Source organism: Pleurodeles waltl, chromosome 6 (genome assembly GCF_031143425.1).
Source record: "Pleurodeles waltl isolate 20211129_DDA chromosome 6, aPleWal1.hap1.20221129, whole genome shotgun sequence".
Lineage (NCBI taxonomy): Eukaryota > Metazoa > Chordata > Amphibia > Caudata > Salamandridae > Pleurodeles > Pleurodeles waltl.
The window spans coordinates 663,485,286-663,511,462 of record NC_090445.1 but is presented as its reverse complement, the minus strand read 5'-3'; the positions used below and the strand labels follow the sequence as shown (position 1 = coordinate 663,511,462).

The following is a 26,177-nucleotide window of genomic DNA, read 5'->3' as shown; positions in this document are numbered from 1 at the left end:
AATATGGCACTAAAGGGATAGCTAGATTTTTTTTTTTTTTTACAGAACAAGTAGATTTAAGAAGCAACCTGTTCCAAGTACAAGTAGATATTTTATTAAGTTCCACACCCCTAAATTCAACTGGACAACCATAATCCAAAGCCAGTAAGCCTAATAAATTTGATGGGGGAAAAAAACATATTGACTACCTCGGTATAACTGAAAAGAAGGAATTTACCCATTAATACAAATAGAATCTGAGGCGAAAATTAACCAAGTATTTATCACGTTTAAATCACATTAAATAAAACCACAAAGACACTGCGCGAAAGGCCCTTCCTACATATAGTTTAAAAGGACTGCATAATCTTTCAATTCTATTACTGAAGACATTTCATGAAAGATCGATCTAGTGCTATCATAGGGTAAACGGCCTTTGAAAATATAAATCCATGTGTTCCCAGTAAAGAATTAAGTGAATAGTCCGAGCAAGCTGAATAAAACAGGTCTACACACCTCCTTCAAACCAGTAGAATATGTATTTCAAATGTTGCTGACGCAAATCATTAAAATGTTTATAAAATCCAAGATTGTGCCAAGGCCCAAACAGTTACCATATTTCTTTGCTTGACACTGTGTCTGAGAAAGGGGCGAGACTAAACTTTCTGTATCACCTGATATCACTTAGTTTTCATGAAGTGATATGAGATAAAAATATTTGAATTAACCTTATTAACATTTATATAGAGGTTAGTATAAAAGTCTACAAATTCTTTGAGAATCTTGTCTACGGCAGTAATCAACTTTCTTTCTTTTTGTCCTGAGTTTTCCATTCTTTCTTGTTTGATTCTCAACTAATTGAGCAACATTTTCAGATTTATTGCACCAAACAATTATTAATGCTTTGTCATTGTCTGTGGTAAAAAAGCTGTTTTACTAACAATATAACTAGTGTAAACATTTATGAAATATTTGTAACTCAGTTTAAAATGAGTGCAGAAAGAAATACAGTCTCACACTTTGCTTGATGTCCTTTTCTGGTTGTCAACATTTTTGTATTTGCCTGTTTATTGTGATGTGCCATAATAAAAGTATCCCATATTTTGATTAAAAGAGAGACCCATGTACTTTGTGTTCCTTAGATCATTCTCATGCAAGAAATGTGACATTACGTCTTGGAGAACATTCTTGTATTCCTGAGCAAGCATATTTGTATTTGTACGCTACATAGATTTAGGCTGTGGAACATCAGAAGCAGATAGCTGAAATGCAATTGTTGCATGATAAGACTCATTTAATGGTTCAGTGTTAGCTACAGTAATTAAATTAATCATAATACGTAATGAGTGCATGGATGGGATTTATAAGAATTTGGGAACTTTAGACTACATCAGGGGTGTGGAATTTATTAAAATATCTACTTGTCCAGGGGACAGGTTGCTTCTCAAATCTACTTGTCCTGTAAAAATATCTACTTGTCCCTTTGGTGCCATGTAGTGTGGCGCCAAATTATGGCAGCAATCTCATTATGTAAGAGCTCTGATAATAGCCTCTCTGATTATGCCAGGACTACTACCATAGTAGGGCTTGAATACTTGCAGTTTCAATCCCTACTGTAGCAATTTCCTTATTTTGCCACCTTTCTGCAGATCTGCATACTGGGGCTGGAGGAAGCAGTAAGCAATAGTTCCAGGGCTGGAATGCCTTTGAGTCTGCAAACCTACTAACCTGCATGTTTTAAAGATTTTCACCAGCTTCTCTCTAATATTTTCCCATAATAAGAAAGGTTGGACATTTACTCCTGACAATGGCAGAATTAGAACTTCTTCCAGGGTTGGGAAGAAAGTGGCTGAGGGAAAATGAACTTGCAAATGCTCAATAGATTTTCACATGAGCAAATCTACACATGCGTATTTACCCATGCTAAAATACAGTTCACAAATATTTTATAGGGGTACGACATATACCATGGGTGCACTTTTGTGACTTTCTTTAAGAATTTGGGGCCACATGTAGGTAGGTTCAGATTTGCGACCCGCAAATCCGAATGTAGGATGGTGTCCCTGACACCATCTGTGATTCGCAAGGGCTTCGCAAATGCCCACCTCATGAATAATCATGAGGTGGGTCGCAATTAGCGACCCCCTTGCGAATGGCGGCCCTCACAGGGCTGGTGGCCTGCTGGCCTGCTGGAGACAGCAGACCACCATGTCTGTGACTGCTTTTCAATAAAGCAGTTTTTTTTTTTTTTTGTAATGCAGCCCGTTTTCCTTAAAGGAAAACGAGATGCATTACAAAAAACGAAAAATTAAATGTTTTTGTTTCACTTTTTCAGAGCAGGCAGTGGTCCGCAGGACCACTGCCTGCTCTGAATTTTTTTTTACAGTGACATTCACAATGGGGAAGGGGTCCCATGGGGACCCCTTCCCTTTTGCGAAAGTGTTAGCACCCATTTGAAATGGGTGCAAACTGCGATTGGTTTGCGCCCGCGTTCTCAAAACAATCCTACATTGCACTGCGAGTCGCAATTAGGAAGGGAACACCCCTTCCTAATTGCGAGTCGCAAACCCGTTTTGCGATTCGGTAACCAGGTTACCGAATCGCAAAACTGGGTTTGTGCATCGCAATGTGCTTTTGCACGTCGCAAACTGCGAAAGTCGCTGTTTGCGACATGCAAAAAGCTACCTACATGTGGATCTTGGTCCCTAATTAGGTCTGGTGTTAACAAAGACATTTTGTTTTTATTAAACTTCTATTTCTCTCTCTTTCGGCTGGCTTTACTGTGAGTGATCGCATTCTGCTCTTCCACAAGGAGCATATTGGCACACAAAGTAGTTTTGTTCAGTGTCAGGAACTACAGTGGCAATCAGTGACATAACGAAAATGGAGGGTGCCCCTTTGCAAAGAACATGGAGGAGCCCCCTCTCCAGACTCACTCAGGGCAGGTGCTGTGCTGAAGGGGCCCCCTGGAGGGCGGCTGCGGGGCCTTTGTTATGCCACTGGTGGCAACGTGTACTTTTAGAGTTCAAAAACGTTTTGTTTTTTTTTTGCCAGTGTTTGTTACAATGTTGAGGGCCTGGTAGCTCCCACAACAATAAAGTGTTACAAAAGCCATGTCAAAACAAGACACGCATTGATGAAACTAAAGGACTTATAAAAATATGTCAGATCAGTTGGCTTTGTCAGTGTTTGTTTATTTTCATGCTTCCCATAATCGTGTTGAAAATGGTTACACTGATTTTCCATTAGAAATATTTTTGGGAAATACTAGAATGCATCAAAACATTTTACTAAATGACACTTCATTTGCATCTAATCAGAGAGCATTCTGGGAGCATTATACTTAGCCTCATAGCCTAAACTTTTCAAACATGTGTATACACTTTTTTTTTTTTTTGTACTGGAACCAACGTCAGTAGTGAAGTGTGACCTTAAAACATTTATTTACAGCACTCACCCTAATAATGAAGGCTTTCAAATAATGAACCATAAATGCAAGTTCGAACAGCATTATCTTTTGGAAACACATTACCTCAACTGCAGAGAGTTCCACTCTCTGTAAACAGGCACCTAAAGGGTTTGTGCTGCAGAGGGTTGGGCCTACTTGTCCCAAGGACAAAGTAAACATAAAAACTTGTTGCCCTTGACCCCAAACAAGATGTCCCGGGCGATAGGAATTCCACATCCCTGTACATGGCAAGATCATTTGAATAGGCTCACCTAAAGCTTTCTAGGATTTAGACAGTCTGAACAAGATTCTAGATAGCCAGTTTAAAAATGGTTCAGTAAACTAATTAGAATCCCCCTCAAATATCAAAGAAAATGTACCCAAATCCATCAACTCTACTTTTGATTGTTTCCAAAAATAAGGGTCATCAACTGTTGGCCCATAAACTGACAGTATGCTACTTATTTTGAGAGAAGCCCATTGCCATATGCACTCTAAAACAGCTTTGTTCTCTAGTACACTTAGACTTAGCAATTTATTGAATACAGTAGCCATTCTTTTTACCCTTAGGAGAAGACAAGATAGAGCTATCTAATGTAGTCCTATGTAACAATTCACTATTCGCTCTGTGTTCTTCTTGCAATAAAAAATGTTGCAATTCATGCTTCTAAGAGAGTCTGATTTTACTTTCCATGCCTGCTGTTTCAGACACTCAGTATTAAGGATAGTGACTTCCAATGATTAAAAAAATAGTCAGGTTTCAGATACATTCTATAACATTTGATCAACGAGTGTAAAAGACCTACAATTGATTGGTAGACTGAAAGACACAGAAAGGTAAGCTCATGATCTTATAGCTGCCAGCTGCAAAAATGTGACAGTTCAATACTACATAAGCAACAACCAAAACAAGCATTTGCAATGCAATGGGTCTTGCGTTTGCTCGTGTTAGAGCTGATAGCGTTGTAAACTCCTAACCCGGCTTTTCACTGGTAACGAAACCTATCGGCAAAAGTGCATTTATGTACGTAACCCGAAAAAGTGCAATTAACTGTGTAACAGGGCCGATATTATGTAAAGTGCTCGACTTCTGCCAAGCAAGATCGCGCTGGGAAAATAGAGAAAAAGTAGTCCACGAGCCGGACAGAAAACAGCGAGCCTCGCATGTTTTCTGTACTTGGTCGATGCGCTCGAGGAGGGCTATCTGCCGGAAAAGGCATGACATGTGCATGCCTTCCACTAATAAAATCAACCACATTCTAACAGGCTAGCCTACAAGCCAATGACAGACACTGACGTGACGTGGACAGGGCTCCGAGCCCTTTTTAATTACTAAAGCGTCTCGTCTATATATATATACACATGCACATTGCATCTGTTAGGAAACAGAATGATTTGAGGACGAGAATGCGAGCCACTCAAGTGTTGTGCCTTTGTTGAGTAAGGTGGTGATGGGCATTCACAGTATGGTGATCAAAAGTCTTGAATGTTGTATCAGCTCAATGAGGTTGACTGCTGAAAGGTTATTAATATGGGAAGAGGTGAGTAAATTGGATGCATGTGTAAAGGATGATTGAGTTGGTGAAAGCCAGATTATATTAGGGTGAAGCGGTTTGTGGAAGGAGAGTGACTGAACTTAGTGGAGAGCCAGGGTAGGAACCTGGAAGGGAGAGATAGTAATTGGATAATGTGAGGGCCGAGTGAGTAAGATGTAACTCATAGCTGGTTTGAACTTCTGTGGAGGAATGGGGGAAAGAGTAAAGTGTAGTAGATTATGACATTCATTAAGTACAGCTAAGATGCAAAGTCCCAGAAGTGTGAATGGACACTGTAGAGTGAAAACATTGAGTAGGGGAGAGAGCTAATGGTTCATGAGAGCTTCAAAAGGTAATGTTGGATCGGAGTGATTAGGGCATTGTAGTTCTCAGAATTAACAGGGTTAAATTAATTGCTAGTAGTATGAAGGACTTCTTAATAAGCTTGCAGGGAGTAGTGGTGTGGCACTTCCCTCCTTTGGTCCATTTGTGGAAGTGTGTATATCAAGATGAAAAAACCTGACAAAAAGTAGCTTTCCAAGTCCTTTATTCCACCAAAAACAGCACACCTCAACTACAATCTTCTTCCTCTTCTTCCAGTTGTTCTGTAACTGCTCCACTTCCTATGCATGATTTCCCCTTCACATATGCATGATTTCCCCTTCACAAGCCATTGAAAAGAATGCACAGGTCAGCAACCATTTAAAGAGCAGGTTACAAAAGTGTAGCCATCTCTTTCCAGATGGCACTTGTGGCAAGTGTGATCCTTAGGCGGGGCCAAGTTATATGGAGATGAAGGTACGTATGGGGTATTGTGAATTTAGAACATACAGGATGTCACTTTTGAAGCTGTTCAAGAAGGTGGTGTAAAATAGAAGTGCAGGATCATTTTGCATTTGGTCGACGTATACTTGGGATTGAGTTATGTGCTATTTAACGTTTCATAAAGGGGATTTTGACAGGAAAGATGCAATAGAGAGACAACTAGTGCAATGTCTGTAAGGGAGTGTTTCAGTCACCGCCTACCTATGAAAAGGAGGTGGACCCACCTAACAGGACTTCTCTGAGACAAGAAATTGAGTATCTAAACCCTGGTTAAGCACACTGCTTGTCAGCATAGTGACGAATAAATGCTTGTGAGCCTTTAGCATCTCTTAAAATCAGTGAGTCATTGAGCCTGTTTTTATGGAAAAGGGATCTTTTCTTCCTATGCACAGTTTATGTTGGGTATAAGTTGGGGCTGACAGGGTGTCAGCAATGGGACGCCCCAAAACACAAAGGGACGCAATATTTACTGTCTGAAACGTAACACCCACACCGCTGACTTGTGAGAGGAGGGAATACGATGTAAATTACTGGTTGTGTATGAGTTTCTTTGATTCTTCATTAAGTTTATAGAGTTGAAATAGTAGTTGTGCAGTATCTTATTTATGTCACTCCGTGTTGGTAGTTTGTGCAAATATGACTGTGAGGCTATGATTCATATGTTTCTTATATTAGTCATGAAGTGTTTCCTGTGTCACTATGTGCTTCCTACATACAAAAGCATACTTGTACTGAATTGTGGTATTTAATGTTTTTGACATTTTAATGCAGGATACATCCGTCTGTTACCATTATTGATTTGATTAGTAACAACATGGGTAATTTAATACTGTATTGTTATCGTGAAATAATATTTGATTTTCCAAATCTGCATGACAATTTGGGTGTTCAGGTTAAGATACTACGTTAGCGAATTTTCTGTCATTTGAGGTTTTGTGTTGTACATAGTGTTGGCACACTGTGAACCTTAACTTCTCACTGATTTTTTTGAGGAAATGTGATAATTTGTTATGTTTACAACTGTTATAATGTTGAAGAATAGTAGTGTTTTAATTCAGTTGTCAAGTAAAAACGTTTTTGTGTAGTGGGAAGGTAATATCTTTCAAAGTAATTTTACTGTTTTTGATGTCTGCAAACATAATTTTCATGGTATTCGCAAATATTGAGAAGTTTTTTGTAAATATTTTTCTTTTGTGTAGGATTGTTGGAGGCGTGTTGTGGCCGCTATCTATCTGTGGCAGTTCGAGAATCTGATGCCTCTCTGATGATTGGTTATGTTTGTTTCTGTACACAAATAACTACACATGGATTTACTAGAAGCTTTAGTTGCCAACACAGATTTTGACATGGTGTTTTCTCTTCTATTTGAGACCGCTTGTTAATGTTTGGTTTTGGAGCAGAGCATAACTTCGGACATTAGTGAGAATGTTGTAGGAGTTACACTTAGGGTCTGCCAATGCATGACCTCCACCCGTTTTGAATGAGATAATATCTTGTTTGACGTCAGCCAACATTTGTGCTGTGCTCTTTTCCAACACCACGTAAGTTGTGGATTGTATGTGAATGTGGTAGTTGTTAAAGTTAGGCTTTCCCACCCCGAGTTTATAGATGGTTTTGCCTTAGTTTTCGCAACATTTAATGTTTGCAAACATTGATGGTAAAGGTAGAGAGCTCACCTGTCACAGCTCCAGCACATTTGCTGTTTACAAAAATGTATCAGTTGTTTGTTCATGATCCCAAATATCTGTCACATACACAGCTCTAACATATATGCACTGAACACTTTTTTTGGGGCTTTTAAGTACAGGATGGCAATACACCAAACAAAGAGCAGGGCCCCAGTGGAGGAAGCACTTTGTGTCTGCCAATATTTATATACTTTTGTTTAGCTTTTATAATATCTTTGCAGCTAATGTTCCCTGTGGCAAATTCTTATAGGTGCTCCCCCTTAAAACCTTTGTTCAGTTGACCAATCTTCACCACGTTTGACAAGCTAGTAGGTTGAATTTTGAAGTTTTCTGCGAATTAGTCAAGGGTGGATAAAGTTACTAAAGATGCCACAATTGAATTTCCAGTGGAGTGGGGTTCTCTGTGTGAGGCAAATGTGTCGCTGTAATCTTTTCTTGTTTCAACTGTTGCCACACTAGATATTAACGCAGGATTATCTCAGTCCATTCCAGTTCTATAGTGCGAACACCACCTGCAACAGGGCCTGCCTGTTCCTGAATCCCCATGTCATTTCCCACTTCTAAGCTCAAGCTGAAGGTATTTTTGTTTGAGGAGCGCAGTGTCTAAGTGATTATATAGCCATTACGTTCTTGTAGCACATTGTTGAGGGGAAGAAGGATTTATCTACACCCTTAGCCCTCGACTACTCTTCCCAAGTAATGTTCCTTTACTGCTGCGTGGAATTCCTGTTGTCCTCATTTTCTTGTGTGGATGGTCTTCAACTTTTACTTTTGCTTCATCAAAACTATTCTGGACATGGATAACACTCAAAAAAACTGATTAGGACACATTAGTAAGAACACTGAAGACACCTGCAGCACCGGAAAAGACATTCATCATATTCTATTGTATTGGATTGCACTGGCACCTATATAGTGCGTCATACCCCTGTTGAGGAACCGAAAACTTTTACAGATAGGAATCAAGTTTTGTAGGAGTGCTGTGGATGGAAGAAAGTGGCCTATATGAGTACTATTTGGATGTCATTAGCGACGACATGAGCTGTGCCTATGTGTAACTTGAACTGAAAAGTAGTAGGTAAGATACATAAGAATTAGTATGTTAGTGAATATATATGGATTGAGAGTTTGTGGGTGGAAAATGTTTTAGTGTTGTGCTTGCATGGCAGAGAATTCTCCAAGTATGTCGGAGCCAGCATGTTGATAGCCTAGGTGTATGTAGGTGGGTATCACTATGCCATTAACAGCACAACTCATTGACCACATACACAACATCTAATAGTACTCTTGAGATATACCTGTAGGAACATATCTAGCATACTACAGATATACTATTGACTTCGGCTCCCCCTTGCTCACAGCGCCTCTGTCCACCAGGTCGCACCCTGAACTGCATACACCCAACAACAGTAACATAATTCTTAACATTAATTCCATATGTGGGCTGTCAAACTTCAACTGTCTTACACACTCTTGTGGTCTCTTTTTCTTTTCTGTCAGGCATTGGAATACTTATCATGATAAAAGATGCCTAAGTTATACTGTACCACTCTCCTGTCTCACCCATCAACCTCCAAGAATATTTAGCCACAGCTTGTTGAAGTTGCACGTTCATCTAAGTTAGAAACCTAGACAATCACAATACTGATTGCAGAAATTTGCACGCTGGATCAGTCTCTGATCTGCATTGGAAACTTTAAATCTGCCTGGAATGTCACCTTTTGACTATCATAGCGCACAACCTGCACTTAAGAACTACTACCTGTGCAAATAACATAATATTGGATCCCTTAAATTTTTCTTTCTGCTTTGGCGTTTTATTCCACTGCTTCCAGTAGGCCAACCTACATAGGTAAAGACTAATTTGCTTTTGATACTATTTGATTACGTTTTCAAGGGCATACCAACTCTTAACAGGGCAACAGGAATGTGGTTTATGAAACTGTACACTCTGATTTACAAAAACGTACACTCTTCTAAGTAGGTACGCTCACATAATTGCTGTTAAAGCATGACACACCAGCTGAACAACTCTCTGTTACTGTGTTAAGGATTTATAGTAAGAAAATGTGTATTACCACCATTGAGGGTGATGCATATTACTGTTTATTTCCAGATGGTTAACACCAATTGTAATGTTTACCTTTAGACCATGCAATCAATTGGAACGCAAAATGAAATTAATGTAACTTTAAAAATCAAAGTTCATATATTTTTTCCTTAACTTTAAGGGGCATCAAAAGTAGTGTAAGAACTATACCAATATATCCAAAATGCACTGCAACCACGCATGCCAATTCTGTTTGTTGAGAAGAGAGCCTAATTCATCAGCATTTTTTGCTGTTTTCCCAATAAAATACTTCTTGTTTCAGTGAAAGAAGAGAGAGAAAACGATTTGTTCTTTGCGTGTTGCAAAATGCTCCCCTGGGGTTGTCCCAGATTCTGAATCAATCAATCAGTAGGTTTGTAGAGTGCTGCTTGTCACCCTTAAAGGTATCCAAGCGCTGTCAGGGTCCTGTTGATTAGCTGGATACCCAGGTCTTCAGGGACTTTCGTAACTTTGGAAGAGTTTGGTAGGTCCAGAGATGGATGGGTAGCTTGTTCCATGTCTTTGCTGCTAGATAGGAGGAGCGGCCTCTGCATCTGCTACCTCAGATATGGAGGGGGGTGAGGGTTGGAGAAAGGGAAGCAGAGCAGATGTGTCTGGTGGGCTGATGGAAGGTCAGGCGGTAGTTCAAGTCGGAAGGTCTGCAGTTGTGTAGGGCCTTGTATGTGTGGGTCAGGAACTTGAACTGGCATCTTTTCTGTACAGGGAGCCAGTGGAGTTTTCCTGAGGAAGGGGGTGATGTGGGTTCAGCTAGGGAGATCCAGTACAAGTCTGGCTGCAGTGTTCTGTATGGTATGTAGTCGTCAGAGGAGGTGAGCTGCGATCCCTGCTTAGAGTGTGTTGCTGTAGTCCAGTCGGCTCAAGATCAGGGCCTGCGTGATGGTGCCTCTTTTGCTTTGGGGAAGCCATTTGAATACCATACAAATCGTGTGAAGGATGAAGAAGCAGCAGGAGGAGGAGATGAAATCCACCGGAGTAGTCATGGTTATCTTGTCCAGAATGATGCCTAAGTTCCTAGCGTGGTCAGTTGGGGTAAGAGTTGGTCAAAGTTCCAAAGGGCTACCAGGCTGCGTCCCATGGGGAGCTTTTGTTTCCAAAGATCAGTAGCTCAGTTTTGTCTGTTCTGAGCTTCAGGTAATTGTCCTTCATCCAGTTGGTGACATCTGCCATGCAGATGTTGAAGTTGGTGTTGGTGGTGCCTTCGGAGAAGATGAGTTGAGTGTCTTCGCCGTAGGATATGATGATGAGTCCGTGGGTTCTGGGGATGCTAGCCAGAGGTGTCATATAAGTGTTGAAGAAGGTGTGGCTGTGTGGGGATCCTCAAGGTACTCCACAGATGATTTACTTGGGTTCGGAGGTGAAGGGGAAGGTGGACCTTTTGTGTTCTTCTGAGGAGGAAAGAGGTGACCCATCTGAGCGCATCTCCTTGGATGCATGTGTTGTGCAGCCTCGGGATAAAAGTGTTGTGGGAAGTTGTATCGAAGGCTGCCAAAAGGTCTAGGAGGATCAGAGCCGCAGCCTCTTCTCTGTCGAGTAGGGCTTGGATGGAGTTGGTAGCTGTAATGAGGGCTGTCTCAGTGTTGTGGTTGCTGTGGAATCCGGATTTGGAGTAGTCAAGTAGGAGGATCCGTTCCAGATGTGAGGAGAGTTGTTGGTTAATTTTTTTCTGATACTTTGGCCTGGAAAAGAAGGAGGGCGATCGGTCAGTAGTTGTTGCGTTCACTGGGGTATGGAAATAGTTTCTTTATTAGGGTGTTGACTTCTGTGTGTTTCCAGTCCTTGGGGAAGGCGGCTGTGGCATTTGAGGTGTTGAACAGGGTGGTGAGTATGGTGCTGATTCTGGCTTTGCGTACATTGAAGATGTATAAACAAAGGCGTCCAAGCATCAGTACAAGCACAACCATTCATATATGGAAATTAGTTTAAAAAAAATTAGAGACGATCCAATGTTCAGGTGACACTAAGAAAAATCCCACATGGGAAACTAAATACTCAATACGTTTCCTATTCTTGAATGTTCATTCTTTATTTATATTCCTTTTGTAATAAAATCCCCCATCCAGTAGCTACCTTCATCTGGTGAAATATAATTGTTTCATTTTCAGGGCGAGCCCCTGGTATGATTCCAAGGGACTTCTTGTGCTGTCTATTTACATATCTCCCCAAGGATCAAAGTGCAATCCTCTGGGTATGTTTCTCCCACTCCTACTCTGTCACAGCTTCAAACAACGTCGGTGACTCGCCATGAAAATGAACCAATGATATTTCACCAGATGGAGGTGTAGTATATCGACCTCTGGGGAGTAAAAATCATGCTCATACTGTACTGGGTGAAATTCATGTTGGAATGTTACTGTACCAGGGGATTCCTTATGTTAGTGGACCGATGATGCCTTACCAGATGAAGTCCTGAAGAAATCTTTGAATGGGATGAAACGCGTTAGCTACTGGATGGAGAATTTTATTTAAAAAGGAATGCAGGTGATGCTGTCCTTTGTTGTAGGTCTGATTCTCCTACAGGGACAACAAGCAAAAAAGGAAAGACTGAAGGTGCTGGTGACAGTCACGTAGCCTAGGTCCCACCTAAGATGAAGGCTGAACTTTGGGAAGGCGAGATGTGGAAAAGGTAGGGCAGGTAGGGAACAATAACAAGCTGCAAGTAGGTTTCCTAGGCAGGTATCGAAGGGTAAAGGTCCGTGCATCTGAACTGTCAGAAACAGTGGCAAATCATACTAGGTGAAAGCAACAGTTCAGTAATGCAAGGTTCACATTTGTCTCCCAGTGTAGATGATCTTTCCTCCCAATGCATTAGGGCCCTTCATGGCATGCAGATGGAATCGAATTACAGACTCTCTTAATCTGCACTTGGTGGAGATCAGCTTTGTAGAACCATATGCACAGCAACACGTGCTGGTTGAGGTGACCAGCGATCTTCAGGTTTTGCAGTTGAAGGGGTGCAGTAGCATTATCCCAGCGTGATCCCATGTTTTAGGGCTTGCTTACAAGCCAGCACAAGTTGTTTGCGAAAAGACTTATGTTAGGTTACAGTGGGCTTAAAGCCTGCTTGTTGCTTACCCTTGGTTGGCTTCATTGTCACTTTCATTTGCTTACTTTTTATTTATCAGGTTGTGGGGCTTTCCTTTATCTTTGTCCCTCTCCTGGAGCATGGTCTCATTACTTCCGTCTTTTATCTTCTTACTTTTCATACACTGCTTTTTTTCTTTTTGGGTAGGCACTCTAAGAGAATGTGTGTTTTCCAGCTCTCTTCCTCATGTACTTCTCCCCCCCCCCCCCCTCCCAACTCTCTGCTGGGCTTCGTGCTGCTGTCTCCCACTCATGCTTCTCTGCTGCCCCCTCAATGTAGTAATTGCCCTAGTGTGCTTCTCCCCTCCACCCAGCCACATTGTTGTCTCACACATTTGCTTCTTACCCCAGCACTATGCTCTTCTCTCTTGCCTCTGTGCACATCTTGCATTTTTCTTCCGCTCCCCCACCCCTGAGTTGCTTCTGCCCCCCACCTCCGGTGTTGACTTCCCCCTCCCCCAAATATTCTCCCCTCCCCTCGTGTTGCTTCCACAACCCCTCCCGTTCAGTGTTGCTTTGTCCCCCGTGTTGCTTCCTTCACCTTTGTCCTTTTGTGTTGCTTTCTTTCACCTGCACCCACTTTGTTGCTTCCCCCCTGCCCATGCCCTCTGTGTTGCTTCCTCCCTCACCCACATTTGGGGAAAGAAATGCTACTTTAAAAAAATAATTTACAGAACCAACTCAGATCGGTAAATACAAATATTTTTTTTTAAACATCTGTGGATTTTGTAGACATGTGCATCCTTGGTGCCTGCACCTACGAAATGTCATGACCATCTCATTCATAGTGACTTTTGTTATTAGGTCTCTGCTCTAGGCAGCCCACATGCGCTGTCTCAAACTGACATAACCTGTATCTACATCGTGGGTTTCAGCCTGCCCATAGGCTTGCCATTTGCTGACATCATTGTTGCTCCATTTTGCCTTCCCCCCTCCATTTGTCAAGGTCATGCATAAGTCATGCCTCTTCTGAATTTTACCCCTTCCCGAGTGAACCGCTCAACTACTGCTAAACATATGCAGTGTCCATTTTCTTGCATTGTTTCTGGTCTACTTTTTTTGTTTTCAAATGGATGCTGGTTCTGCCACAGGTTAGGAGTAATGGTTTTCCTTATTGCACCTGCCTTGTCACCTTCATATCTGTGGCTTTCGTTACATCTCCTCTTTCTTTTCTAGCCCCCTCTCACCCTTTGTTCCTCTCAGTCCATTTACGTCACACTACCCATTTTATTCTCTCTTTAGCCCAAACGACGAATATCAAATGTCATATGTCCCACTTCCGCAAACATTATAACACATTACCAACAAGTACACCGCTTACAGGTCAGTGAGCAAATTCAAACATCAGGCCTTTCAAATATTGATGGTTCACAATCAAAATCTTTTCAAAAACAAGAATTGGCAAAGCCAGTAGTGCTCGGCAATCCGAAAGCTATAGGCATTGGCAATGTTATTGCATTTGTGTAGATCAGTACAACAGCCCCAGAGCCATACACAAATACATTTACATTGCCAACACCTAGCTCTCGGATTGCCGAGACCTACTGGCTTTGAAAATTATTGTTTTTATTTCTTCTTTAGCCATACTGCACAAAATTGGGAATACTGTACAGTTTTGCTAAGAACATTGGCAAAGCCAGTAGGTCAGAAAAGATGAGACTTGTTGGCTTTACCAATGTGTACCCTTCAGGTTTCTGGATCTGCAAGGTGAGGTACGCTGCCAGTCCTTCAAAGTTGTCTATCCTCTTGTAATGGGATCTCAACAAGTGCAAAAGTAGGAGAAATGAAGACAGACTTTAACTTCTATAGCAGAGAGCAGGGCCTGAGCAGAAACGAGCAGGTAGAAAGGCAAAGGGTCAACTAGATAAAAGTTCCTTAAGGGACCAGTCATGGGGAATAATTGTAATAAGTTATTAAGTTTTATGGTACAGGCCAGGACCAACCAATAGTTCCAGCCATGTCATATTGCAGTTCAAATGTAGCATGCTTGACCAAGGTGCAGTAACAAGCGCCTACATATACTACCCTAGTGTAAAAAAATGTATGTTTTCGATGCTTTCTGCAACTCTAAGGTCTCCTTTGCACAGCCTTGCATCCTTAGGGTGGCTTCATCGGTAGTCTCGTCCTATACCTACTTTAGCCAGTGGCCTTGCTTCAAGGGTGATATTACAATGCTTTTTCCTCTGCTCGACCTTCCGTGCAACCTGTTCACATGGACGTAGCTTCCATTGGTGCAGCAGGTGCAGTGGAGAGTGGTACAAGGGCCCAGAGGCCTGGGGGCCTATTTCCTTCTTTGCAATTGGAGTCATGACACACTAGCTACATTACTGCCTGCTCTCATCATTTTAATGAACTGTCGTCCTCACTAACCTCTATGAAGTGCTGGCCTAGCGGAGCTATTAAGGATTTCTTCTGTTTGAAGCTGCAGTGACATAACATTTCGAGTTTTGCTTTTGTATGTTCTAGGCAACTGACCCTCGATCTCCAGCACATACATTGCTTGAAGTGTCAAATCCTTTTATACTAAGCTGTGTTTTTGGTTCTTTTATTTTGTTGATGAATGGTATTTCTTGCACAAGCAAAACAGATTCGGGCCTATATATATGCATTCTGTTTCTTTGTTTATTATGTTGCTTTATAAATTGCTATTTTTCTTACCATCAAATATCACTTTCTGACGTTGCCGTCAGTCCCTGTAGACAGTCCTTTATATACTCAGTAAGTCTCTACCTGATGGTTTTCAATGAATAAAGTTTGTTTCAATGTTCGCTTCTCCCCAGGAGGCTGAAGACCTCGAGGGTACAGATGTGATCCACGTAGAAGCCAAGTAAAAACCTCCTGACGGCGTGGCAGAACAGGATTCATGCCTCATCCTAAAGGGGAAGCTGCCAAAAAGAGCACTGGATGTCAACATGTATATAAAGCGACATGCATGATGCAGGCAGTGGTGGCATGAGGAGAGAGGGTACCATGTTGACTGGGTCCAGTTACAGTTGCAACCTTCTGGAGGGGATGACAAAAATATTAGCTGACAGAAATATTGTCTTAAATATTGCTTACAAAAATGTCATATTTGGGTGTGAAGATTTTGTTAACTCAGATATAGGCGATATTTTTGGATATAATATTTAGGAGAAAATATTTATATCAGATGATATATTTGTCAATATTCGGGTACCATACCGTCTGGAGGATATACTTAAACTAGTATAAGATAAAATTAAATAGGTAGGGAAGATAAAGCATGCAGCAATATCACATTGCAATAACCCTAACAGCACTTGGAAAAAGCAGATACATAAACAGCCCAGTAACCTGGGTGTGCTATAGATGCAACAAAAAAAATGAAAATATGTGCCTTCACCATTTTGCAGCCATTGCTCAGGTCGGAGGCCTTGGAAACTGTCTCAAATATGATACAATGATGGGAGTTGATATTCTACCTTGTAGATCCGTCTCTCATGAGTAGGTCATCCAGGAGTCCCAGATTTGCCAGGACAGTCTTGCTTATCACTGGCTGTCCTGCTAGATTTTAGTACATTTACTAAATGTCCCAGTTTTCAGAGAAGTTGTCTGAACTTGAAGAGAAGCAGGTTTCTTCACATGTTCCAGTGTAGATTCCGTTAGCAGTCCCTAGCAGGCAGCAATTTACTTAAGACAGATGATATTGTGTGTAAAGGTTGCATGTATTTCCTTAGTGCTGCATTGCCTGTTTTCTGGTATGATGAGCACTGTCAATTAAGTTATTCTGTGCCCGTCGATCAATTCAAATTTGTAATCCTACTTCTATTTTTGTGAAATGTTTCGGATTTTTTTTTTTTCAAAATGTCGTCACCCTTCTAATCTGAATTTTTGACAACCTTCAAAAAACAACTTAAAACCTGGCTGTTTGAGAAGGCTTAGCTTTTTGGTTAGCTGACTGGCCCTCTGGATTTGCTTGTGCGCCGGGACGCTCTGTTTGGAGCAGCTGTTGTGCCTTATCAAGTGTTGTTTCATTCATTCACTCTAATGAGATGCCATTCATGTCAGCTGAGACAACCTGTTGCGTAGGTTCTCATTATCCTGATGAGACTACTGGATTCGGGCGGCAGAATCACTTGTACTGTGGGGGACTGAGTCTGCTCCCGCACCATGTGACACCTGTCGGCCTAATCTGGGTTTGTTCCGGCTAATCAGCAGTGCCTCATCTCCACCCAAGGGCAGGGATGATTGGGGCAACCGGATGCATGACATACATGACTCTTCAGGGGAATCGTGGTCACTCAGATCTCATCCGTTTCTCTCAGTTACATTAGTCTCACATATGCAAGGACAATTAGAGGCAGAGTGAAGTTCAATAAGGTTTTATTGAAGTAACTGCATTTTGGATAATAAAGCATGTATTGCAAAAACTAGGACGATGAAGCACAATAAGATCAAAATTGTGACAAGGAGAGTAAAACACAAGAATAATGCTACCATACTGTCACTACGGTTTGTAGGGATAGTTCCTATCTAAGCTATGTTCGAGCACAGCATGTTAAACTCTAATTCTGCCTTTCTGGGTCCCCCTGGGAAGACATCATCCCTCATACCTGAGAAAGAGGCCTGTAGTCTACTTAAGCAGCTGTAGCGAAGTGATCAGCAATCAGCATACAGTCATGGTCATCTGGCTGGAATCTCCCTCTAACGGACATGGGTCAAAGTAGTGCTTTTATAGTAAAACATCTGATGTTCCAAGAAAGGATCCTCATGTAAGAGAATGTATGTTTCTGTGAGCATGGGAGACAGAGCGTACCACTTTTGCCAGCAATCTATCTTTCTGCAGTCTTGAGAAAAGCACAGAGTGAAAGAAATGTCTTGTTTAAGAACGCAGTGCTGACCTAGGCGAAGAACAGCTAGATAGAAAAAATAAAACAAGACTGCAAATGTGGCTAATGTTAAAATAATAAAAACAAAGCCGAATAAAATATATCTAGGTTAAAGTGCACAGCAACAGGCTTAGTATGCTAAAATAATGTGTATAAAATTATAGCTAAAATAGCTATACAAGTCCCTTCCCTTGCCAGTTCAAAGGTGGTTCAAAGCCTAATCTAATATATAAAAGCTACTAAAATGCATCTTAAAGCATATATATGTGGAAATGTCAATGATGAGTTATGACACTTGAGCAGGTATGAAAAGGACAATTTAAAATATAAACTGTGGCGTCGAGAAAGCCGAATTTCAAAAGTCAGTCAGTTTTGAAGTCGCCTATTGAATCCAGGATAATTGAAGATAGGAAATCTTCCACTTCGGCAGGTGGTAAAGTAGGAAGTTCATCGCCAAGGAAAACGAAGGAGCGTTCGTGTTCCAAAGCCTGAGCTCCAGCAGTGGCAGCAGCATTCCGTAGTGTGCCCAACAGTGAGTTTAGAGCTGCATGATCCACAAAGGGCAGCTCATAGACGGCTTCTCGTAGCAAATGCACCCTCAACGCGCATGTCTGGAAATGAGCCCTCAGCGAGAATATCAACAGATCAGCGTCCATTGAAAGCAAGCACTGCGTAGAAAGACAAACTTTCAGTGCACATTCAAAAGGACATCAGAGGCACCGAAACACAGGCTGCACACAATGCAAAACTGGTCTGAATGACAGAGACCAGTCACACTCCAGTCGCTCCAGGATTGGTGCTCCAAAGTACTGCATTATGTGTTTTCAACACAGCTGCGCTGGTGGAAGCGCTTGCAGTCCTCTTTGTTTAATGGGACAGCCTTGCGCAGAAAAGGTAGCAATAGCAAAATGCCACCTATTATAGCCAAAGTTATCAGCAATCCCCCCAAAATACTGGAAAATATTGAATGGATGGCTGAAGGTATTAAGTCAAATATAGAGGAGAAGGTGTGAACGAATCCAGAACCAACAGCCTTAAAGAAATGTGCTATTACAGTATTACTGAGTGCAATAAATATCCGTTCCTCGAGTTCACCAAAGTGTCTTGGAAAGTTAGTACTTAAAAGGGACTGTATCTCTGCAGGTGACCTTGCAACCTAAGCGCATAGGTCTCGCGTGCAGATGTAAGTGTCACATGTTTTTGAAACAATAAAGCCTTGAGTCTGTTCAAGTTGTCAAAATTCACATTTGAAGTAGCGATATGGGGCCACATCTCAGCTACTTCCCTCTGTCGTGTAGGAGGAAAAAGTACATTCCTGCAGCATGTAACAATTTTGGAGACCGAAACGAGACAAACTATTCCGGCTCGAATCCCACAACAGCTCTCACTATTAAGGAGCACATAGCTGCCATTCGAGAGCACCTGGAACGTAGGTCTAATCAAGGGGACTGGGACTCCCTTCAGATAACACGCCAAATTCACTGCTGAAGCATTGCACACCCCACACAAGGACAGCTGTTTACAAGCCATTGGACGGCTGACAGAAGTCTTTCATTCACTACTGCTAAGAAAGATCTCCTTCATGCCACTGAGACATTTGTACGAGAAGGGTAGCTCCCACACCTCGTGTATGTAACTATCACCTAGCCTTCCACATCTTCCCACTGGAATGTGTTTTAAGCAGAATGTGAATTGAAGTGTTGAAATAGGCAGATTGATGATCCCATGTATTAACCACTCCGCAGATGGTAATTCAGCCACAGTAAAAGGCAACTTTTCTAATTTCTCAATATTTAACATGGCATAAGTCACTTCTTTTTTAGCCATTAGTTGTTGTTGTCGCGTGAAATTAAATGTGGAAAATGTGTCCTTCGCGCTTACATTTTGCCAGGGAATGCGACCTGCTTTCAGTGTTTGTAGTGTCCAACCTAACTGCATAATGGATCCTAGTTGACTATGTCCGTGATGTAAAGAGGACATGTCGCTCTGTACTATGTCTATTGCAGAAGAAACTATGTTGTTTAAGGTGTATATCCGGTCGGACAGGGTATTAATCACAATATCTACAACTGCGAATGCCTTCTGTAAATTTTCCTAATCTATTTGCCTTAACTGGGCAGCAGCTTCTTGTTGAGAAAGCTTCCAAATTTCATTATAGACTCCATATAAGAAGTGCTTTCTGTGTTGTTTTCTGGGGCCTAACAGGAAATCCTGTCAGTCAGTGTTGTTAGACGGGAGACTGAGATGTTCTTTAACAGCATCTAGTGAGGAACTCTTCAACCATTGCTGGCATAGTTTCCCTACACTGTATGTTGTTACTATACCCACGTGTTCAGATGACGCATAGAGAGGGTCAGGCCAACTTGTTCTAAAACTCCCCGTGGAGTTTACAAAATGTTTGACACCCATTGGTATCTGTTGGCCACAATAACCACCTACCAGGATGTGAAAGTGAAGCATTAAATGTGCCATTTTTGACCCATTCATCGAGCTGATCTTCAGTTGCATTTATATACTTTTGTAATTTGTAAAATTTTGCAGGGGAATGAATACTAGGCGCATTCAAATCCTTAATTTTTGCTAATCCGAAATAACTTGTCTGTTGTACAATTTCATAAAAAAATATAATTTGAACTGGTATCAGGCACGCTCTGAATAAAGCTTCCTTTCCCCTTATTTGCCAATGTTTTGTTCCCCATGCACTTTTTAAGTCAATCGACTTTAACCAATATTCATAGCCTTCCATAGCCAACCGGGAAACAAAGGAATCTGAATAAATGAATTTTGTATCTGTCAATAATATATGTACATTTTACATCAATGGCAATTTGAAATAATATGACTCAGCATTTTTTTCAGAATATGTTTTAGAACTCCCTTGTGGTGGAGGCGGGCAATGCTCCCATTGTGTATAATTAAAAATAGTCATTGGGGTACTTGCTCTATGAATGAAATGGTGTCCATAATAATTATAACAGAACATGTCTCCGTAATTTTCTTTGGATTGATAAACATCCTCTCTTTCAAATACAGTAAAATACTGCAACTCAGTCATCATAGAATCAACTGTTTTCACATCCCAGTCATCAGAAACAACTCCAGGTATTGTTACCTCATTCATCGAAAGTCTAAACACATGGTATTTGAATGACTTCAATCGTGCCGTATATATAAAATAAAATGGGACTTTATCCCACACAATCCCATCAGGAATTGGTATAGCGGAAATGTTCACAAAAGACAAGTCTCTGCGGACTTTGTGAGAAGAAAAATGGGGTTTCAGGACCTCATACACCAGTTCAACTGTAGAATGTTCAGGAAGGTAATGACCATGTATCAGTAGAAAGAAAGTAATAACAGAGCTAACCCGTAAGAGGAAAGCTATTCTAGTCAAGGAAAGCCACAGAGAGTTGCATGGGAGAACAAAATAATTTGTTTTGAGCCAAATTATCAGCTTACGTGTTTTTGACAATTCAGATGCAGAAGAGGCAGATGAGTCCGAAAAGGTGTCATTGCTGTCGGCAAAGTATCCAGAAGCAGTTTGTGCAAAAACTGGAGCCGTATTTTGAAGAGGAGAACTAACAGTGGTCTCCTGCGGTGGTTCGTAATAAACAATGCCATCCGTTTGTGTAGAATTTGAGAATGATTGGTCAACATTTTCTGTGTTGATTGTTGTAAAAGATGCTATAGGAACTAATGAAAGATCATTTCCCACCCTCCCCAGGCTCGGAGAGGTGCCAGCGTTGCTGTTTAAAATTTGTAGAAGGACTTCTTGACCGGTAGTGAGAGGGATTTGGGTACTACTGGTTGTTCCTCTTGGTCTGCTGTGCAGGATCCGCCAAATGGTGTAACTTGACATTGCCAATGGAGACAAAGTTGTTTTCTTTAGAACCAGGCAGCGGTGGTAGAATAACAGTTCTGGTACCATGTATCCCCAGGACTGGAACCGACTGGAAGGACCGAACCCCTTTTTCACAGCAACTTTTTCACCTACTAGATCCCCAACCTTTGGAATCCAGCCGGTAAGTTTTATTGGTACATCCTTAATTCCTAAGGAGGCAGCACTGGCAGAAGCGTTGTTGTCACAGAACTGTTGTAATTCCTGCAAGACAGTGACACGTTCATTTATGTCAAAGGGTGTTCCTGCCACCTCCACGCCAGGACCATCAAGATCTGGAACATATATTTGAGTTCCAAACAGGCACTCAAATGAAGTTCGACCCCCCCCCACCCCCTAGACCTTCTAGGCAGATTATTAAGTGCTCTCTGGACTCCATGCAGGTGATTAATCCAACTACGATCCGTACCTAGTACTCTGGCTGTTAAGGAATGCTTTAAATCTTGGTTTCGTCGCTCCACAACACTATTTCCCTCGGGATGAAATGGTGGCAGAATCACTTGTACTGCGGGGGACTGAGTCTGATCCCGCACCATGTGACACCTGTCGGCTTAATCCGGGTTTGTTCCGGCTAACTAGCTGTGCCTCATCTCCACCCAAGAGCAGGGATGATTGGGGCAACCGGGCACATGACATACATGACTTCTCAGGGGAATCATGTTCACTGAGATCTCATCAGTTTCTCTCAGTTACATTAGTCTCTCATATGCAAGGACAATCGGAGGCAGAGTGAAGTTCAGTAAGGTTTGATTGAAGTAACTGCATCTTAGATAAAGCATGTATTGCAATAACTAGGACAATGAAGCACAATAAGATTAAAATTGTGACAAAGAGATTAAAACACAAGAATAATGCTACCATACTGTCATTAAGGTTTGTAGGGATAGTTCCTACCTAAGTTATGTTAGAGCACAGCATATTAAACTCTGATTCTGCCTTTCAGGTTCCCCCTGGGAAGACATCATCCTTCATACCTGAGCAAGAGGCCTGTAGTTTACATAAGCAGCTGTAGCGAAGTGATCAGCCATCAGCATACAGTCATGGTCATCTGGCTGGAATCTCCCTCTAACGTACATGGGTCAAAGTAGTGTTTTTATAATAAAACATCTGATGTTCCAGGAAAGGATCCCCACGTAAGAGTGTGTGTGTCTCTGTGAACATTGGAGATAAAGCGTACCACTTTGCCGCAACCTATCTTACTGCAGCCTTAAGAAAAGCACAGAGTGAAAGAAATATCTTGTTTAAGAACGCAGTGCTGACCTAGGCGAAGAACAGCTAGATAGAAAAAATAAAAGAAGACCACAAATGTGGCTAATGTTAAAATAATAAAAACAAAGCTGAATAAAATATATCTAGGTTAAAGTGCACAGCAACAGGACTAGTTTGCTAAAATAACATGTATAAAATTTTATAGCTAAAATGGCTACACAACAAACCTATCCTATCACAAATGTGCATAATCAATCGTTCATTGTCTCAAAATACAGAGATTTACCGCTGCAACAGAGATCCATCCATGCTCTTATAGTGTCCGGCATCAGCAACACATCATGTGGAATAGCTATTACTGCAGAGCTTCTATTCAGGCAGAGTTTCTGTCCACAGATGGAAATGACTACTAATGCAGTTCATACTGCTGAGGCTTCTACATAAATAATCTGGGAGTAAGCCAGCACTTTGGATGAGTTAATGGGTCCAGTACAACCAATGCAGTATTTTAAAGTACCATTTTTTTTATCCTGGCTCTTCGAAGCCCTTTATCATATGTGAGCAATAGTCAAGTCAAGTTTCCTTATCGAGTTCAAAGAAGGGTTGCATGTGCTAATATAACCTGATAAATAGTCAGTAACTTTTTTTTTTCATGAAGACTTTTTATTGGTTTTAACATAACCACCACAGGTATAGTACAGAATAACTTACCTTAAAAAAATCATATATGGTTTACTATATGGTAAACCGGATATAATTGTTAACATCTGAGGGACAAATCTCGTCTGAACATTGCCTTCCATATCATGCATTAAATTACGCTTAGTGAGTAGTCCCACCAAGGTCCCCACATTTTAGCATTGTTTTTTGACAGCTTGTGGCTTGGGAAACATTTTCTTCAGTTACGGCACTAAAGTAAATCTCTCTGGTCCATTCGCCGTTTGTGGTTGCCAATTTGGCATGCCATTGTTTAGCAATGTCTCTGTTAGCAATCAACAAGCCCATGCCAACAAGTGTTCTAATGGGGAAACATCCTGAACAACGAGGTCTAAACCACTATTTGCCTGAACCACTACTGCTAAACAACTAAAAAGTCTGTACAACTAAGTACTGAATAACTACTGTCTAAACAACAACTGTGCCTGAATAACAATTGCCTGAACCACTAATTTTAAGGTAAGTTTTTTTTTTTATTTTTTTTTATGGTTTATTAGTTGCTTAGAATTTATATATATATATATATATATATATATATATATATATAGTTTAAAAACCAAAAAGAATACCTTACCTTAAAACTAGTGGTCACTGGTATCGTCACTAGCTTGGCTCAATATCTGCCCAAAATATGTCTCTCAGCTGTAGGTAACACTAATAGTTTGATTTGTGCAACAAGTATTTGTTAGCCAGGTCTTCATGTGCTTTTATATGAGCTTGCACCTAGACATTGCCAATTCTTGTATACAGATCGAGCCCGGTTTATAAAAACCTGGCAATTGTCACCTGAGCCGGTTAATTTGTGTCTCAGTGCCTCGTGCCAACACAATATTGGGATTCTAGTGACTGAGAGCAGGGCATGAGGTCCCACCTCACCATACCACAGCGATAGCTGATACTAGCTCTCTAGGGTGTCCAATTCTAATCTTGGTGCTGAATCCTGCCTGTCACCATTCAACCCTTCGCTTCTCAGAATCAAGTGGGACGCCCAGTAATACAGCCAAATGTCTGCCCAACCTAAGCCAGCATGATACATTCCCTGTTGGCATTTTGCAAATAAGACCCATGGGGATTTATAACCCCATTATAAGGCCAGAAAAATGGATTGGAGATCACCCAAAAAAAAGTGGATAGCAGCACAAAGGGATAGTTTTACAGCAGTGGCAGGGTAGCCTACTCTTTAAGGTTTACCTTTATGTCTTTAAGGGAGGGAGGGAGGGCACATTTAGGTAATCTTCAGCCTACTTCATAGGAGTCCAGGCTAGAGAGTGGGGTATTACCCAAAATATGTACATTAATGGTTTTACTCAGTTCACTCTCAAGCATCTCCATAAATCTTCAGTATTTCAGCAATGCAAGGGATTGAAGTGTTTATTCTTGTAAAAAAAAAAAAAAAAAAACAACAGGTCATCCACAAACACAGACATTTGCTGGGCCATGAAAACCCCTCTGTCTGTGCATCTGCCCTCAAATACTTAGCCAGGGTTTCCATCACCAGAGTAAACAAATAAGGTGAAAGAGGGAACACTGGTGTGTCTATCTCTGTATTGGGAATGGGGCTTATAGGGTTCCGTTAACTCTCACTTGGGCCCCTGGGCCGTGTAGGGTGTTTCCATAAACCGTAAGAAATAGGGACTAACATTCTTTCTTTTGAGCACTTCGATCATAAAATTCCAATGAACCGTGTCAAAGGCCTTTTCTAAATCTAACAGAATCCCAACAGTCCCCGTGAACAGACCAGAACCAATTTAAGGTATCTCAGTCAACGGCTGGCAATGTTTAAGCATAAAGCCATTTTGGCCGTCTATTACCATTGTATGGATCACTCTGGGTATCCTTGTTGCCATGACCTTAGCTACAATTTTACTCTCTGGGTTGATCAGGGAGATGGTGCCGTGGGCCCCACACTTGTCTGTTGGGTTTCAATATAGCCATAATTATGGTTCCTGCAGAGATTGTGCAGTAGCTGGGACACTTCAAGGGCTTTCTCAAATAATTCTCGAAGATGGGTGAGGATATCTTTCAAATAACTCGAGGTATTCCATTAGGACCAGTTGTTTGCCCACTGGTATCTCTGCAATGGCTTGCTGAATTTCTTCCTCTGAGATTGGAGCATCTAGCTAGCTCATGTCAAAATCTGACAGAGCATGAGTTAGGAGGTCTTTCATTAATGGGTGATTTCTTTCTGACCTCAGGAGTGTGTAAGACGCACAAAGGCACTTGTAAAAGTTTGCAAACACATCTGCATATACCAGATGACCTCCACTGTTTTAAATGGAAGAGGTTTTCTGGATGACTTTTCCTTATTAGCAAGCCAGTAGAGCAGTTTGCGGTTCATCATTACTAGCTCTAGAGAAAAACTTGGTGAACATGGATCCATAGAGCCCATACATTACTCATTTGTGCTGGCTCCTGTTTTCAGATATTAAGACACTGAGGATTGCAGAAATGTTTAATTTGTACTGAAATGCCCTAACGCAGCTCTCAGGCAGTGGTTCACTTGGACATAGTCCATTGCTGTATTTTATCAATGCAAGATACTGATCGTAATTCACTGAATGTTTTTGATTGTCTTTTAGCATGTCATTTGGACATTAAACGCCTGCAATAGACCATTATTGCCATTAGACTTGTGAATCAGGATTTTATTTAATTTCACTTATGAGTCTTTTTGCAGCAGTCTGTAGACTTTGACTTTCTGGTGTGCATAAGACCAGATCTCTCACATAGAATAGATGAATGGTTAAAATCATAGTGGAGGGCATATCTGATTGTATTATGTCAGTAGGATTGTCAACATTCTACGATGTACACAGGTGATGCAGCTGTAAGATTTG

The 26,177-nt window shown here is 41.2% G+C and overlaps 2 protein-coding genes across 3 annotated transcripts in view; both read left to right on the top strand.

Annotated features, from left to right (window-relative positions):
* Window positions 1–26,177, top strand: part of ZNF219 (zinc finger protein 219) — a 259,158-nt gene that overhangs the window by 20,420 nt on the left and 212,561 nt on the right. The window lies entirely within an intron of this gene.
* TMEM253 (transmembrane protein 253) overlaps window positions 1–26,177 on the top strand; it is a 148,291-nt gene that overhangs the window by 77,738 nt on the left and 44,376 nt on the right. Inside the window, exon 7 of one of the 2 annotated variants that reach the window (XM_069239047.1) lies at window positions 15,447–20,650. The exons of the other annotated variant lie outside the window; for it this stretch is intronic. Within the exon in view, the coding sequence (XP_069095148.1) occupies window positions 15,447–15,497 (51 nt within the window). The 3' untranslated portion in view covers window positions 15,498–20,650. Of the gene's footprint in view, window positions 1–15,446; window positions 20,651–26,177 lie in introns of those variants that run through there. 2 annotated transcript variants of the gene reach the window in all.